This window comes from Theobroma umbraticum, unplaced genomic scaffold (assembly GCF_002168275.2).
Source record: "Theobroma umbraticum cultivar Fairchild unplaced genomic scaffold, ASM216827v3 scaffold_4.1, whole genome shotgun sequence".
Lineage (NCBI taxonomy): Eukaryota > Viridiplantae > Streptophyta > Magnoliopsida > Malvales > Malvaceae > Theobroma > Theobroma umbraticum.
In genome coordinates this window covers 5,231,478-5,247,608 of record NW_018397258.1, presented here as the reverse complement: position 1 = coordinate 5,247,608, position 16,131 = coordinate 5,231,478, and the positions used below count along the sequence as shown (strand labels likewise).

Here is a 16,131-nt window from a genome sequence, read left to right as displayed (position 1 = left end):
TCCAATTTTGAACATATATATGTTGATCCAAGAGTATCGGCCCAAAAAATGATTTCTCCCCTAAGACATTCATATGGTGAATTAAAATTAGAAATTAAATATCCAACCATCTAAAAGAAAAAAGGAAGGAAGGGGAGCACAAACCTATGTTCTGGGAACCCCAAGCCCTTAACAGAAGCAATATCAAGATCTGATGCCTTGACAACAATTCTGTCCTCAAGAAGGCAGCATGCCTCATTGACAACAGGGAAGAGAATCATTTCAACTATCTCTTCATCAGACAGCTTCATCAACTGAGTAAAAATTCAAAGCCACCAGATGTCAATGCCCACACAAAGAGAGGCAGAAAGAGTAGGGAGGGAATTTCAAGTTAGACATTCAGGAATCCACACAGAGAGAAGCAATATAGAACTTGTCAATAATAAGTTCAGGGAAATTTTAAAAAGAAAAAGGTGAAGTCTTATAACTGTTACTTTTTGCCCAACTGGCTATCAGCTCAATCATGAAACCTGACAAAAGAAATATAACTTAACAAATTCATGTAAATGAAAGAAAGGGGAGGTAAATAACCTCATAATCAACACTAATACCAGAGATGCTCCTGGCCTTGTTGACATACTTCTTAATATCAGGATCAGGGGTAACCTTGGACTTCCTGTCATACATGTAGAAACCTTTTTGTGTAGTTCAACCTGAAACAGGAAATAGAGATCAAAATATGATACTTGAGCAGTATAAGCCTCATAAATAGAAAGAGGAGGAGGATACTCAATAACCATTTCCATTGGTCAGTTTTTGGCCCAATAGTGTGCCAAAATACGATTGTCAGTTACTTTCAGGAAAGGGGCAGACAACATACCAGCTCGGTTGTCCTCTTGCATGACTGAAATCAGCTTTGATTCATAGTATGTTTCTCCTAAATCCTTGCTGAATTGGGCCTTCATTGCAGTTACAACCCCAAAACCAACAAAATCAATCATTCTGCATCAAGAACACAAATATTAGAGCCAAACTGATGGGTACTAAATCAAATTTTTGGCCAAGGTGCTAAAAGCATAAAGAGAATAATGATGCAGATTGTTGGAAAAACTTAAAACCAAACACTTTCCTTTCTTTTGGGAACAGAATTGTTGTTAGTAGCAATTAAACTAGAACCTAGATACTACTCTTTTCACTTTTAAAAGTACCTAAATGGCCCCATTGTCATTCCAAACCCAGTAACTGCCTGGTCAATCTGATAGAGATCAACACCATGTTCAACAAGCCTCATAGCTGCTTGTGAATAAGGAAAGAACATCCGGTTAATTGCAAATCCAGCGTAATTGCGGACCACTAATGGAATTTTCCTCATCTTCTTTCCAATAGCTAGTAAGTCAACAATGACCTGAGGAGATGTGTTTTTTGTTCGAACTATCTCCAGGAGTGGCATGAGATGGGCTTGACTGCATCAAAAGCACACATCAATGCTAGGTTGGAAACTAAAACCAAAAGAAGCTCAAAGCAAAGATACCAGAAAAAATGAGTCCCGACAATATGATTTTGCAATTTTGTCCTTTCACCGATTAAATTTAAATTTATCATGGAAGAACTGCTAGCAAGTATGCAATGTGGTGGGCAATATCTTTCAAGCTTAGCAAAAATTTTCTACTTTAAATAAGTATTTTCACTCACAGCCTGCTTAAACACCAAAGGAAACAAAAAAAAAAAAAACAACCATTAAAGAAAGCATTCTTGACAACCTCAAATCTAAAAATAATTATTGTTATTCTCGAATTCGCTTTCTCTTGCTGTTCTATATTTCAATCTTTTACTTGTTCCATGTTATCTTCCCTCCACCTTCACTTTCCCCAACTTTTCTCTTAGGGGTTTCAACTTTTTGCATTTTTTCACATATTTTATACGTATATCTCTTGTATATCAGGAAATTGTCCCAAGATTTAATGGTAGCTTTAGTGATAGATCCAGGAAGGGTAGGAGTAGCCAGTAGAAGATAGCTGTTGCAGGTCAGCAAACAAGGTGGATATAAATGCTCATCTCCCAATTTTCTGGACCAACATTATCTCATCACTCCAGTTCTTTATGCTTAGTGTTTCACTTAAACAAGCTCTACTTTAGAGCTGCTAGCAACAGCTAGACGCCTAGAATGCAATGGATTAGATGTATGTTTGGGGGAAAGAAGGGAGAGGGGAGACAGAGAGAGAGAGAGATTCAAACAACAATTGGTTCACAGTAAAAACGTCGATAACCATATCCACTTCTCTAAAACCTTTATAGTGGAGAACACCTTTAAAGAGACAGAGGATTTTGTCAAGCTTCGCTTTTGCCAATTTTCCTTTATTGACATGATCTTGCAAATTTACTGGAGAAAAAACAGAAAAAGAGAGACAAGTTATAACAGCAGAAAAAGTTCGAACAAAAAGCTCTTGGGTAAGAGGCAGACGGGGAGTGAGGTTGGAAGGGGGAAGGGGGGGAAGAGATCTTTCACCTAAATAAATGTTTGCTGTCACCTTTAACTCTTTCAATTCCAGCCAGCAGGGACTTTTCATTCACTTCTTTCAAAATGACAGAGTAATTACTAAGAATGAATGCTGTTACTATTGAAGAACCCATTATTCCTCCACCAACAACAGCAACTGTCTTCACTTTCCTCGGGATTAAACCCAGATCAGCGATACTAGGAACCTGTTAACCAATTTAGACCAAGGATAAGCATTCGATGAGTAAGAAGATGCCTCAACAAGATCAATTTCAAAATATCAAGAAACTAGAAGTTTTGTTACATGTAGACTAATAAGGACACAACCTTAAGCATTGCAATATAGCTAAAGTCATAGGGCTTAAATGAATTTGTTTGATTTTTCGGAGATAATTGTGTTCATATCAATTAATTTTTTTAGTTTTGATTTGCAACCTAAGCATTCCAAACTAATCAAGACATGATTTTAAGCATTGAAATTTAGCTACAACTGTAGCTTGATTGATTTTGTTTGACTTCACAGAAATATGTGTTTATATCAACTACTTTTAAATTTGATTCACAACTGAGCCCTTATCAAGGAAGTCAACCAAAGTTTTGGTACCAACCATGCCAAAAGATCAGCATCAGAGTACAGATGTAAAAAGGTTTAACTATGAGAAGCAACAACCCTTTCAGATTTGATCAAGAACAATTATAGCTATTATGACTGTATACCTTGGAGGTTCTGTTCTGGGAAAAGAAGAAGTAGACTAAACTCCTGCAAGTGTCAGATTGCTGAAGTTCTGCTAATGCCTCTGACTCCTAAAAAATCAGGATGTCATCTTGTACACCAATAAGATTATCTGCAGTAGGAACCAAAAAGATGACCATAAATATACGTTCCAAAGTGCAGCACGAGGACCATGCACTAAACCTTTTTCAATGACATCAATGCAGACCAGTCGGTGTTTGAGATTTGGAGCTTGCTTTTTGGCCTTCATTCTGGCATGCTTAAGGATCATCCTGGCCTCTGCCAAGGGCTCCAATCGGTCTGTTTGGTAAAGACTAGCAGCCCATGGTCTTCTACAATTCAAAATGTCTTTAGCCCAGTGACAAGCGGTGGTAATCAATTCATCTGTAGAAGAAATGGCATCTACAAGCCCTAAGCTCTGAGCATTATCTCCGTTCACAAATTTGGACATCTAGAGAGAGAGAAAGGAAGAATTACTTATGATGTTTTTTGTTGCTCAATATGTAGCCAAAGAAGAGAAACTTTACAAGTGTATGAAATCAATTAGAAAGGGAGGGAAAATGAAGCTTGCATGTTAAGAATATTAGCATGATTTCTTCCTATAGCAAAAGGAGTGATCATACCAAGATCATTTTAAGAGCCTTATGAAGGCCTACAAGGCGTGGCAGGCGCTGTGTCCCTGAAATAAGATAAGACTGAAGAGCAAAGAAGTCAGGAAAAATGGTTTCTTTTGCTTTTTCTTAAGGGGAAAATTAAACTGCCAAAAAATTCTTCCATATAGGACCTAGGAAATTAAATAATAATTATCTACATCTACATAAGCGCGCCCTTACCACCAAATCCAGGAAGAATTCCATACCGAAGCTCAGGCAGGCCCAGTTGTGCAGAAGATGTTGATATGCGTGCATGACAGGCCTAAGGAGGTATCAAGTAAATCATCAGAACTTCTACGAATACACGTGGTAAGGTCACTACCAATCGCATTCAAAACATACCAGCGTAATCTCCAGTCCCCCACCTATAGCAAGGCCATCAATAGCAGCTACGAAGGGTTTTCTAGCAGATAAGAAATCCCAAAAGAAATTTATAAGAGACCTGCAGAAAAACTTGATAGCAGATAAGAGAATTTAAGAATGTATAAATGTACCTTCTAAAATGACGGTCATAAATTCAATTGACCAAAAGCCAAGCTTTCCATGATTTCTTGTGATATACAGATGTAAATCGAGGATAATTAAATTAGTAGATAATATTAGGGTCAACGCAGAGCCCTGCCATACAAAGGCAGTGAGAAAAAAAGAGAGAGGAAGAGTAAGAAATATTTGATGCACCCTTTTTCCCAAAAGCTGTGACATCAAAGCCTCCTGAAAACTTCCCTTTTGAACCTGTTTTAATAATTCAAGACATTACATTCAAATGATAAATATCCTCTCCCCGGGAGATAATGCACAGTAGTGCTAGTCTACGTTTACCAGTAATAACTATAGCGTTCACATCGTCCCTTAGCAGAGCCTGCTCAACATTCTCCTTAAAGCTAAGTAACACTGAAAATCAATTTGCACTACGAAAAATTCAGAAAATTTAGAGAGACAAAGTCTGGTCCATTAAGAAAACAATAACAGCTTACAGAGGGTAAGCTTCAGAAATCAAAGTCTGGCACCGGTAACTTTCTTGAATTAATGGTTGGATAGTAGAGAAGAAAAGTGGAGATGAAAAGGTAAAAGGCAGATAATACCAACCATCAGCAGAAAGCAAATTAAGAGGTGGGTTGTTGATGGTGATGATTGCAACGCCATCAGCTCCAACTTCCAGCAACGATTTTCCCTTCATTCTTCGACCCATCTTGCCTGCTATTCTATCCAATTCCGCTGCTGGCTTTCGCGTTTCCAGTTTCATGTACTTTAATGGCTTTAAGTCTTTAACCAACCAGTCATAGGCTCTCTTTTTTTTTTCATTTTTAAAAACTCTGCCATTGTCTTTTTCACTGTTCGATGGCGCACAGTCTGCAAAATGTTTTAACCAAGTGAGCGAAATTTCCGTATTCTTCTTCTTTAATTTCGGATTCCAGTTATACAGTCCTAATTTTTTTCTTAATTTGGGAAAGAGATTCCAGCCTTACTTTTTAAACAGAAATTATGAATAAATAATTACCGAATTAAATAATCAAAGCGACCAAAATACTATCTGCATGAAATCAATACATCAGTATACGCCATAGAGTGGAAAAATGAGTCAGCAACGTTTTTTTTTTATTGGGAAAATTAAAGATATGCATGCTCTCATTAAATTCCCACCAATATAACAAAAATGGTGCCTCTAGGCTATTGGTCGATATACCACAATAGCCGTTAAAAACAAGGTTGATGCCTTACTGAAAAATTCTCAACTTCTTTCTTAGAGGGAAGAATTACTTATTGTCATATATTATTCCACGTAAAAAATAACAATTTTTTAAAAAGTTTTTATTTGGTGCAGTATTAATGTATAAATTTATTTCATTATCATTTAATCAAATATTATCATCTTATTAATAGATAAATTTAAAAGTTAAAATATTTAAAAATAAATACTCTTATTCTTAAAAATATTTATTTTAAAAAATTTTAAATTTTTGCTTTTATATAATTCTAAAGTGACACTCTAAGATTAAGGTATAGTTTATATATTTACACTTTATCATGTATTAACCCTTATTATGGGTGTGCAAGTAGTTGGTCCAATCAATTTTTTACTAACAATCATAAAGTCAAACAAATCAAACTTGTTAATTCCAAGAACCAAAATGAATCAAATTTCTAAAGAAAATCAAATCAGTCGAAAACTGAATTACTTTGATCAATTCAATAGATTTATATTAATTAAAAATATATATAATAACATATCTAGCTAATATATAAATATAAATTTCAACCTAACAAATCCAACATCACATCTCATCACAACATAAAATATAAATTAACTTAAATTAAATAAATTGAAACAGTTAATGAGAATTATTGAAAATAGTGTATATATATGTATTTATGTATAATTTAAAAATATTTCATTTCATGTTCAGTCAATTTAATCATAAGGTTTACTCATCAAAAATTGAATCGAATAAATAAAAGAATAATCAAATTTTAAAAATCGAAACCTGTAAATGAGTTGAATTAATCGAACGTAATTTAATTTAATCAGTTTTTTTGAATAGTCGTTTTGCTTAATCCTATCCTAAATATTTATCAAAATATATTATTCAAAAGAAAAAACTTTTACTCAAATGTGAAATTAAACTATCTAACTTTTACTATGTTTAATCAAATTTATTGTTTTAAAAAAAAACTATGTTAAATTCCTATTTATATACAACTGTAACCATGAATTATAATTACATGTACAGTGAATATAGCCCACAAAATGTAATGGAAATAGGAACTATTCATTAAACTCTAATCCAAAAAGTTGGGGCAAGAATTAACTTAACTAAAAGTTTAATCCTTCTAATTAACTTAGCTAAATCATTAAACTCTAAGCAATTTGATATGTTCCCAGACCAGGCCCATAGTGCGATGGAAAGTTTGCCCAACAAGAGGAGAACTGCAGACTTTTAGAAATGCGAGTCGGGCCCTTCTATGGAGTATCAATGGATCTCAACGACAAACCTAATTTCACCTGTTCCCTAACAAAATAAAACGCACGATCTCTAAAACCCTAGCTCTCTCCCTCTAAGGACATATCCTTCTCTCAGCAGTCGCCTCCCCTTTTCCACACCCCCACCTCCCCGCCCCCCCAAAACCACCTGAAGCAGCTTCACCAGCAATGGTATCTCTTTTCTCTCCAAATTTCTAACACAAACCGCCGCCATTTCTCTCCTTTCTTTTTGACATTATTATTTTTTGTTGCAATTTCAGGGTATCGACTTGGTCGCCGGAGGCAAGAGCAAGAAGTCTAAGAGAACTGCCCCCAAGTCCGATGATATCTACCTCAAGCTCCTCGTCAAGGTTCTTGTTCTTCTATCAGTCTCATTTCGTTCTTGCTATTTTTGTTGTTAAGTTCCTTTTAATAAAGAAATTTGAATGTTTTTTAAAGTGAGTTTGGATCTATGACCAGCTTTACCGGTTTCTGGTAAGAAGGACTGGGAGACAATTCAATGCGGTGATTTTGAAGCGGCTTTTTATGAGCAAAGTCAACAAGCCACCTTTGTCTCTCTCCAGATTGATTGAATTCACGAAGGGCAAGGTGATTTATAGTTATTTTCAATTTGTTTTATTAGATTTATTATTTATTATATTTCTATTGCTTCATTTATTTTGTTGGAAATTGTTTTTGAAAATTTCATGTAATGAGTGATTGATTGTTGTTATCGGTTTGATCCGACCAGGAGGAATAAGATTGCTGTGGTTGTTGGGACTGTCACCGATGATATTCGTGTGTATGAAGTTCCGGCACTGAAGGTTACTGCACTAAGGTTCACTGAGACAGCAAGGGCAAGGATCGAGAAGGCTGGTGGGGAATGCTTGACATTTGACCAACTTGCTCTTCGAGCACCTCTTGGTCAGAACACGGTATGCTTTCTGATACAGATCACTGACTTCAGTTTTCTTCATTGTGTGATTGCTTGCTATTCAATCATAGGCTGAAAATATCAGGTTTTGGATTGGAATTGTTGGCTTGCTTTTGCTATTGGAATTGTTGGCTTGTTTTTGCTAGCTTTCGAATTTCTGTTTTTTTATTTTTGGTAGGAAAGGTAGATGATATCACCTGCTAGTTTAAACTGGTATGAAGTGGCAAAGTGCTAATGGCACAAATTGATAAATGTTTCAAGACTTGGCATCTGAATTCAATGCAGCTGTGAATTTAGTAGTTAATTGTATGATTATCCAGATGCATATTGCAGTTGAGGGGTTGCAGTAACTGTTTAAATTATATCATTAGCTGTTGGGATATTATGAATCTTTAAGGAATTGCTGTTTTCATCTTACTTATGTAGAGAGGTTCTGCTCCTCATATAATCTTTTTCTGTTTTTATTTTTTAATCAAGGTACTGCAAACTAAAATAGATGTGGGTTTGAGTGTTAGGGTAACAGGAAAGCGTATACTACAGAAACTTTTATTTATTTTGTCTCTTTCTTCATTTATTAAGATCTCCATATTTTCAAACTCTTCTATGTTGTTTAAATATACTTAGTTAAACTGAGGTGTGTGGAACTCAACCTGATACCTTTTCTTTTACTGGCCATTCTTAAGACTATGTTTGGTAGGGGGGAAAGAGTAAGGTAAGAAAGGGTTTGGAAGAAAAATAGTGTTTCTTTCTTTCATTTGGTAGGAGGGAAATAGGAGAGTGTAAGGAAAATGGATGGATTTGTATCTTTCCCTCTCCCCAAATCTAATCTTTCCAAAAATGGGAGGAAAACACTATTGTTACTTAATAGTTTTTCCTTTTCTTTCCAATTTTAATCCTACTCTCTCTTTTCCCTCTTATTTTCATCTTTTATGCTAAACACTCACAAAACATCCCTTCCTTTCCTTAATTTTTTCTTTCCTCATCCTTTTCCCTTCCCTCTATTTCCTTCTTGGGTACCAAACATAGTGCAAGGGCTATGGACTTCCTAATTAGGCCATGATGATAGGAGGCTGAACCATTTTGGATGCTTCTTATCTATGCAATCCACCCCTTTATGAAATATTTTGATTTTTTAAGACTATACCCATTAAATTATTTCTATCTTACACATCATTCCCCTGTTTCTCTTTCTATTTTACATTTTAATTAGGGGTTTGACAAAAGGAATTGCCTTTGAAAACTGATCAACATTGTGGTATGGTGAAAAATTGACTCAAATTCTATGTTGAAAATCTGCAGGTTCTCCTTCGAGGCCCAAAGAATTCTCGTGAGGCTGTGAAGCACTTTGGACCAGCTCCTGGTGTGCCACACAGTCACACCAAGCCCTATGTGCGGTCAAAGGGAAGGAAATTTGAGAGGGCTAGAGGAAGAAGGAACAGCAAAGGCTTCAGGGTTTGAGTTCTCAACTGCCTTGGAAGAAAATTACTTATCAACCTATGATCATGAAAATGGGCATTTTGTTTTTTTTTTCTTTTTTTATCATTTTTCCACCTTTTCTGTTCTTTTTCTCTTTCATGGAATGTTATTGTAGTTTCGAATCTTTTGTCATTTTTCTTATGAAGGAAATTTTAGAATGATTGAACATGTTTTTTTGGATCTCTATGAAGGATTTATGGGTTGCCATTGCAGAATGAAATATCTAAGAGATTATGATGTTCCATACTGCTCTGAATCATGCAAGGATAAGCTCATCAATCTATGGCATGGTTTGCCCTGGGATAAAGCTAATCTATCTCATGAAGGAAATTTTAGAATGATTGAATACGTTTCTCTGGATCTCTATGAAGGACTTATGGGTTGCCATTACAGAATGAAAAATCTAAGAGATTATGATGTTCCATACTGCTCTGAACCATGCAAGGACGCTACAAGATTTTCACTTGAACGTAGATGTTTTGCAAGTATTTTCTAGTTGTTTTGGTCTGGGCGTCGTCAATGCTCAACTATTTTAACACGCAAATAATTTTGGCTTGGGCTTGGTGTCACATTCTCGGCGGGAACCATGTGAATGTCACATGAAGGAAGCAAGCTCGGAGGATATCATTGTCTTACACGGGAGTTATGAATTTTATGTTGGTTGTGTAATAGAGTGAGTATTTAATGGTTTAAACAACCTTTATTATGTAGTTGAGTGAGATTGGACGTTTAATGGTTCATATCATTTTTAATCTATGAGGTTTTTTTTGTAGGGCAAAATTGTAAGATTTTAATCTATGAGATTTCTTTTGTGCAATAAAATCGTGAGATTGCGTCAAAGTTGACAATAACTCATAGGCCATTGTGTCAGTAAGGTTGCAGTAAAGCGGAGTTGGTGTGATGACACGACATATCATGTTCCCCTTGTAAATAATAGGTTGCTGTGAGTTTAGAGTTCCCCTCTCCCTTGGATTTTAAGACATACATATTCTGATTCTTAGCTTCAAAAAGATAGAAAACTGAGAATTTAGATTGTTTAGATAAAATACATGGCTGGTTGGGTGTCACTTCTTGTGTAGTTGAGAAGGTAAGAGATAAGAGAATTTATGGTTAGGCTATACTGATCGCTGAACTTACCTACCATAGTCAGGTGCACAGGTGACAGGCCTTCTCCATGCCTAGGCCTAATCAGTGATTGCCTAATAAACGAGACAAGTTGCTCATTAATATTTGAGTGCTGGCTCACTCTGATAAAAATGATAGTTGAAGCTGGTAGTAAACTGTTAATCTAAGTCACATTTTACTTTGTAATATTAAATGGAGTATCTCAATTGGAAATAAGTTGCTTTATGAAGATCACTAAAGCTTGGGTTCGTTAGACAAATGAACTGAAACACTGAATTGACAGACTAGCTTCGACCCTTAATCTGACCTTTATCACAGACTCTGCTCTCTCCATCGTTTCCCTAGATGCATTGCAACATCTTAACACCTTATTTTAGAGTCAGAAATTCAAGGGAAGCCGCATACTAAAGAAGACAAGAATCAAAATTTCTTGATGAAGTCATAAATGTGCCTGCTAATCTCCTCAGGTTTTTCTTGGTTGATAAAGTGGGCTACTCCTTCCATGACAACTACCTCCTGCAAGAAGGGCACATCTTTCTTGAAGCCACCATTGTGTATATATTCCTTGGCACCAGGGTTGTGGTAGGTAATGTCCAGGTCACCCACGATGAATTTAACTGGTACTTTGATTTGTAATCCAGTCCATGGTGCCATCAGTTCCCAGCTTCTGCAACAAGAAAAGTTGGATTAACTTGGTTACACAGACAAACCCTTCCACCATTGATACAGTTTTTCAAGTCTTGAGGAATTGAGTCATCAGGTTCTACTAATTCCTAATCAAAATGAAGAGCACGAGGAAATATGGGTGGAAAAGGTCAATTTCTCTGCTGACAAAAGCACTAGTGTTAGTCCATTATATATGTGATGTCAAGATAACGAAACTAGATGTGTTGAATGACATGCATGAACATCAGCTTCAAAAAACTGCTCCACCAAGTACTGTAGACATCTAGGCCTCAATTTCATGCTTATCTAATCCTCATCAAATAATATAGTAGAAAATTTCTAAAGTTTAACAGGGTTCCAAAATATAAGTGAAAGGCATGGAAGAAGGATCAAGAACCAAGAAAATATTAGCTAGTTAGCATATCAGTCAAGATTCATCAGAACTAAAATAGAAATGAGAGTAGCATGCACGTACAGATCCAAAGCTCGATAATAGTTCAGTCCTCCAGTGAATCCCTTCTCATTAAATTTGCTAGCAAAGTAATTTATGTCTTCTTCTGAAAGCCAAGAGGGCAAGGGCTGAGGATCAGGATACCCTCTGAACCCAGTTTCTTTAGGTATACGAGGTGGGCGTGGATTGCGAGATGTAAGGAATATCTTCATAATTTTTGCAGTATCCATCTGAGCAAAGTCTTCTTCAATCTCCCCAGGTTCCTACAGCATAATGAAGAATGCATACAATGAAAATAAAAGTTGAATAGATATATAAATTTAGATAACTGACAAGAAGAAAAGAAAACCTCACAGAAAGCATTTCCGGCATCCATGTTTTTAATTGATACAAACTACTAGAAAACTAATTTTTGAAATATTTGTATATTGAATCTGTTGCAAGAAGAAAACTGGTATATTAAATGTGGTCTCAATCATTTAAACAACAGTGGGGACATATCCTCAGATGAAGTGAACTGAACAGTAGTCTAAGCTTCATTGTAATGTCATTCTTTGATCCGACAGAGTTGACCATAGGCTCCTTCATTGATCACACGGCACAGCTACCATTTGTGCCAAATTATTATTCTTCCTAGAAACATTTAGAATGAAGATAGAAGTCTATAAATGTGCAGAAATCATCAAAAGTGTCAACCCATAACCGAGATTGTCTTCATATGCTAAGCAGTTGTGGGAGTGGGACACTGAATTTTGTTATCTTAAAAGTTAGCAATGGGGCCTGTAATCCAAGACACCATTAAGTGAGCCCTAAATGTAGGCAACTTAAATGCTAAAAATCTTTTACACCGTCCCCCACCGCGCCCCACCCCACCCCCACCCCCCCCCCCCCCCAAAAAAAAAAAAAAAAGAAAGAAAAGCTAGACATCCATTAACAAAACAGTTAGGCCAACCCAATAATTCCAAAATCACATGATTGATGCTACGAAGCTACTTTAATTAGCAGAAAAGTGCATACTTCCATCCTCAGTAATAACAGTAAGTCAACTAATTCTCCCAAAAAACCAATCAAAGAATATTATTTTTGAAGAAGAGGGGAAATGGAGAATTGTGATGATGGCCTCAAACTTACTTGCAAGAAGAAAGTTGGACAAGGCAAATATAAAGTCAACCAACTGATTAATGATCATTAAAAGTGTAACTTTCGTTAATCCAGTTTTAGTTTTACTCAACAAAATCATAAAACGAAAGAGGGCAATTCTGAACAGAGAAGATAAAACAGGAAAGTAACTTAAAATCATGTGGCTGAATCAATGACCTGAAACCTGCAAATATAGTAATCGTCACCAAACGAAGCCCTGAATCCTTCCACGGGCTTCATGCTGCGGTTCCTAGGCCGAAACGCCACGCTCAAGTTGACCAAAGCCTTAACTCTGTCAGGCCTGAAGAGAGAAAAGTACCAAGCAATAATCGCAACCCCAATCATGCCCCACCAAAAACACACTATCGACACCCAGCGCGTCGAGGAGGCCCACGAGATCCCCCACGATGTGGAAAACAGTGTACGAAGCCGCCAAGGGAGGCGCGTCGGTATCACCGAACCCACGAAGATCGGGAGCCACGCAACGGTACCCAAGGGAAGAGAGGGACAGAAGCTGGTGCCGCCAGGAGTACCAGAGCTCGGGGAAGCCGTGCAAGAAAAGGATTACCGGACCCGAACCAACCGATGCCACGTGCATATTTATGCCGTTGGTGGTCACCATGGCATGCTCTATCTTCTCCATGTTCGCTTTCGGACAAATATTATTTTTCTTCGCTTTTTGTTGTCTAATGTTGCTGTTGTGGTGAGAGTTACCAGAGTTTGGCCGTCTCCCGTATGGGGTTTTTTCCCTATTATCTTTTCTTTAGACGCTGGACCCAAAATACACGTAGAAAAGCAAAGCAGAGACCACTTTGACAAACAAATGAGATACAAAGAAAAAGAAAAAACCCAAATTTGGTACAGCCTTACCAGAAACACTAAAATGGCATGTTAAGGGCAAGGCATAGCAAAAATGCCGTTTTAAGTTAAAACGAAAAATAAGAAGAAAATGATTAAAAACATGTGCATAAACTCATATTTAATTACTCAATCCTTTGTCATTAACGTACTATGCGAGTACTTCAAGGAAAGCCGATCAAAGCATTTATTATAGAAAGTTGGAATTGCCTTCCAGAATATTGTCTTGATATGACAATATGTTCTTTTAATTGACTTGTAAAATTCACAGAAGTATCATGGGAGAGAATTGAGAAAAGCTCTCAATTAAATTTTTTATTAATTAAAAAATGAATATACATCAACCCCTTTTATACTCAATTAAAATAATTAACTAAACTAAAAAGGGAAAATAAAAGTAAAAGTAAAAATAAAAATAACTATATTAAATAAATAACTGAGGGCTACTTTATTTACAAGTTTGGCATTGAACCAACTATGAGTAACTCTTTCTTCACGTCCAACTCTATTCAAAGCTTTCCATCTTCCGATTGAGCATCCACTTTAAATTAGAAACAGTTATCTTGGCTAATTCTCCCCTTCAAGATGCACGTGTATATTATGAACATGCATCTTGCCAAATAGTTTGTGAAACTGCTTTGGTAACAAAGCTTTGGTAAACAAGTCTGCAACCTGATCTTCAGTTGAAATGTGAATATGTTCGATTACATTGCTGAGCACCTTTTCTTGTATAAAATGGCAGCCCATCTTTTTATGCTTACTACACTCATGAAAAATAGGATTTTTACAAATATAGATGGTAGATAAATTCTCATAATAAAGCTTGATTGCTGAATCTTGAATCACTCCAAAGTCTGTTAAAAGACTCTTCAACCATATCACTTCACAGCAAGTTGAGGCCATAGACGTCTATTCAACCTTAGTTGAACTACGAGTAACCATTGCCTGTTTTTGGGATTTCCAACTTACTAGTGAATTTCTAAGAAAAATTCCATATCCAGTCACTAACTTTCTTGTGTCTGGGCATCTAGCTTAGTAACTATCATAATAGGCAAATATTTTTAAGTCCAAATCTAATTTCACCAAGACTCCTTGTCCAAGGGAAGCCTTCAAATACTTCAAAACTCTGTGTGCTACAAATAAATGCTCTTCATTATGCTTGTCCATGAATTGTGACAATATCTAAACAGTGTATTAAGGATCTGGCCTTGTACAGGTCAAATATAGCAGCTTCCCTATCAACTGTCTGTACCTTGTAGAATCCACTTCTTTATCTGTTTCTACCAAAGATCTTTCAATTTAAATTGTTTACTCAACTATACCTTTACATCAGCTGTTGCCTTGACAGAACTACTGCCTAATAGTATGTCATCTACATAAACCAACAAGGCAACAAAATCAACTTCATTTGTATGCATAAGTAAATAGTGAATAATCTAATAATGACTACTTAAAACCATATTGTATTAATGAAGTAGTAAACTTAGAATTCCTCTGCCTTAAGGCTTGCTTATGACCATACAATGACTTCTTTAGCTTGCATACTAAATGAATACTAGGTGGATACTCCCCCTTAACAGAAAAACCTTGAGGCTACTACATATATACATTTCTTCCAAGTTTCCATTAAGCAATGCATTATTGACATCTAAGTAAGAAAAATGCCAATGTTTTGTTGTTGCTAAAGCCATAAAAACTCTTACTATGGTTTGCTTAGCAACAGGACTAAATGTTTATTGATAATTAAAGCCTTCCTTTTGATTATAGCCTTTAGCAACCAAGCATGCTTTATACCTCTCCACACTGCTATTAGCATTCATTTTGACTTTGGCTAACCATTTGGAACCAATAACATCAGAATCAGGTGACAAAGGTACTATTTCCTATGTACCATTACCTTCAAGAGCTTTCAACTCATCAATCATAGCATCTTTCCAATGAGAGTACTTAACAGCTTCATGGTAAGATGTAAGTTCAAAAAGTTCTAATAAGATTGCAGTAAAGACTTTGTGTGCAGGTAATAATTGATGATTTGACAAGTAATTTGTAATAAGATAAGTAGTAACTTGACTTATATGAGTAGATAGATCACTGTTATACGTATCTAACTACTTAGGAAACTGTTTGACTATAGTACTTCTTCTAAGAATGATCATTAGGTATAGATGAATTGGAAGAAACATGTTCTATGATACTATCTTGAATAGGTGAATTAGGCAAAGAATCCTCAGATGTGGGTGGTGAAACATCATGTATAGGTGAATTAGGTTGGAAGAAGATGATTCATCAGTGAATGATGTTGATGGAACTGGAGTATCGAAATTGAGGTTAAGAAGGCCAACAACAGAGTCATGCATACCAACTATTTTAGAAAATGGAGTTTGGTGTGTGTCATCGTTCATATGCTGGAATGGAAAGATATGTTCATAAAAAGCCACATTCTTGGAAATAAGGACTTTGTGTGCATCAATTTCATACACTTTGTAACCTTTGACACCATTAGGATAACCAAGAAAAACACATTTATGAGCCTTCTTATCAAACTTGGTTCTGTGTTGTGTTAAAAGGAAGCATAACACAGTCTGCCAAAGACTCTAAAATAGGTATAACAAGGTGGCTTATGGAAAAGACATTCATATGGTGATTTGTTATAGAGAATC

The 16,131-nt window shown here is 36.1% G+C and overlaps 2 protein-coding genes and 1 pseudogene across 3 annotated transcripts; 1 reads left to right on the top strand and 2 right to left on the bottom strand.

Annotated features, from left to right (window-relative positions):
• Nucleotides 1–2: 2 nt before the first annotated feature.
• LOC110413597 (glyoxysomal fatty acid beta-oxidation multifunctional protein MFP-a-like) lies at nt 3–5,294 on the bottom strand (annotated as a pseudogene). The gene is made up of 17 exons (XR_016351049.1): nt 4,949–5,294; nt 4,682–4,753; nt 4,541–4,594; nt 4,357–4,413; nt 4,205–4,272; nt 4,043–4,124; nt 3,833–3,888; nt 3,358–3,660; nt 3,194–3,280; nt 2,508–2,682; nt 2,238–2,359; nt 1,511–1,674; nt 1,188–1,442; nt 860–981; nt 571–692; nt 145–293; nt 3–60 (listed from the first exon to the last, which is right to left on the bottom strand). The product of XR_016351049.1 is annotated as a glyoxysomal fatty acid beta-oxidation multifunctional protein MFP-a-like (transcript).
• A 1,650-nt stretch (nt 5,295–6,944) lies between these two features.
• On the top strand, nt 6,945–9,399 carry LOC110413598 (large ribosomal subunit protein eL18y-like). Its single transcript, XM_089783064.1, has 5 exons — nt 6,945–7,013; nt 7,103–7,192; nt 7,302–7,429; nt 7,573–7,756; nt 9,055–9,399. Exons 1-5 carry the CDS (start codon nt 7,011–7,013, stop codon nt 9,211–9,213), a joined length of 564 nt encoding a protein of 187 aa, XP_089639190.1. The 5' UTR covers nt 6,945–7,010; the 3' UTR covers nt 9,214–9,399.
• Nucleotides 9,400–10,518: 1,119 nt separating this feature from the next.
• On the bottom strand, nt 10,519–13,490 carry LOC110413678 (alpha/beta-Hydrolases superfamily protein). Its single transcript, XM_021424600.2, has 3 exons — nt 12,791–13,490; nt 11,498–11,736; nt 10,519–11,023 (listed from the first exon to the last, which is right to left on the bottom strand). The coding sequence occupies exons 1-3, from the start codon at nt 12,956–12,958 to the stop codon at nt 10,777–10,779; spliced, it is 654 nt and encodes a 217-aa protein (XP_021280275.2). The 5' UTR covers nt 12,959–13,490; the 3' UTR covers nt 10,519–10,776.
• Nucleotides 13,491–16,131: the final 2,641 nt, after the last annotated feature.

Excerpts from the sequence above, each read along its gene's own strand:
- LOC110413598 (XM_089783064.1), top strand. Across the intron at positions 7,193-7,301 it reads ACCTCAAGCTCCTCGTCAAG|CTTTACCGGTTTCTGGTAAG; the intron begins GTTCTTGTTCTT and ends ATCTATGACCAG. Across the intron at positions 7,430-7,572 it reads ATTGAATTCACGAAGGGCAA|GAGGAATAAGATTGCTGTGG; the intron begins GGTGATTTATAG and ends TGATCCGACCAG.
- LOC110413678 (XM_021424600.2), bottom strand. The coding sequence starts at position 12,958 with ATGATTGGGGTTGCGATTATTGCTTGGTACTTTTCTCTCTTCAGGCCT. Across the intron at positions 11,737-12,790 it reads ACTATATTTGCAGGTTTCAG|GAACCTGGGGAGATTGAAGA; the intron begins GTCATTGATTCA and ends ATTATGCTGTAG. Across the intron at positions 11,024-11,497 it reads TATTATCGAGCTTTGGATCT|AAGCTGGGAACTGATGGCAC; the intron begins GTACGTGCATGC and ends TTCTTGTTGCAG.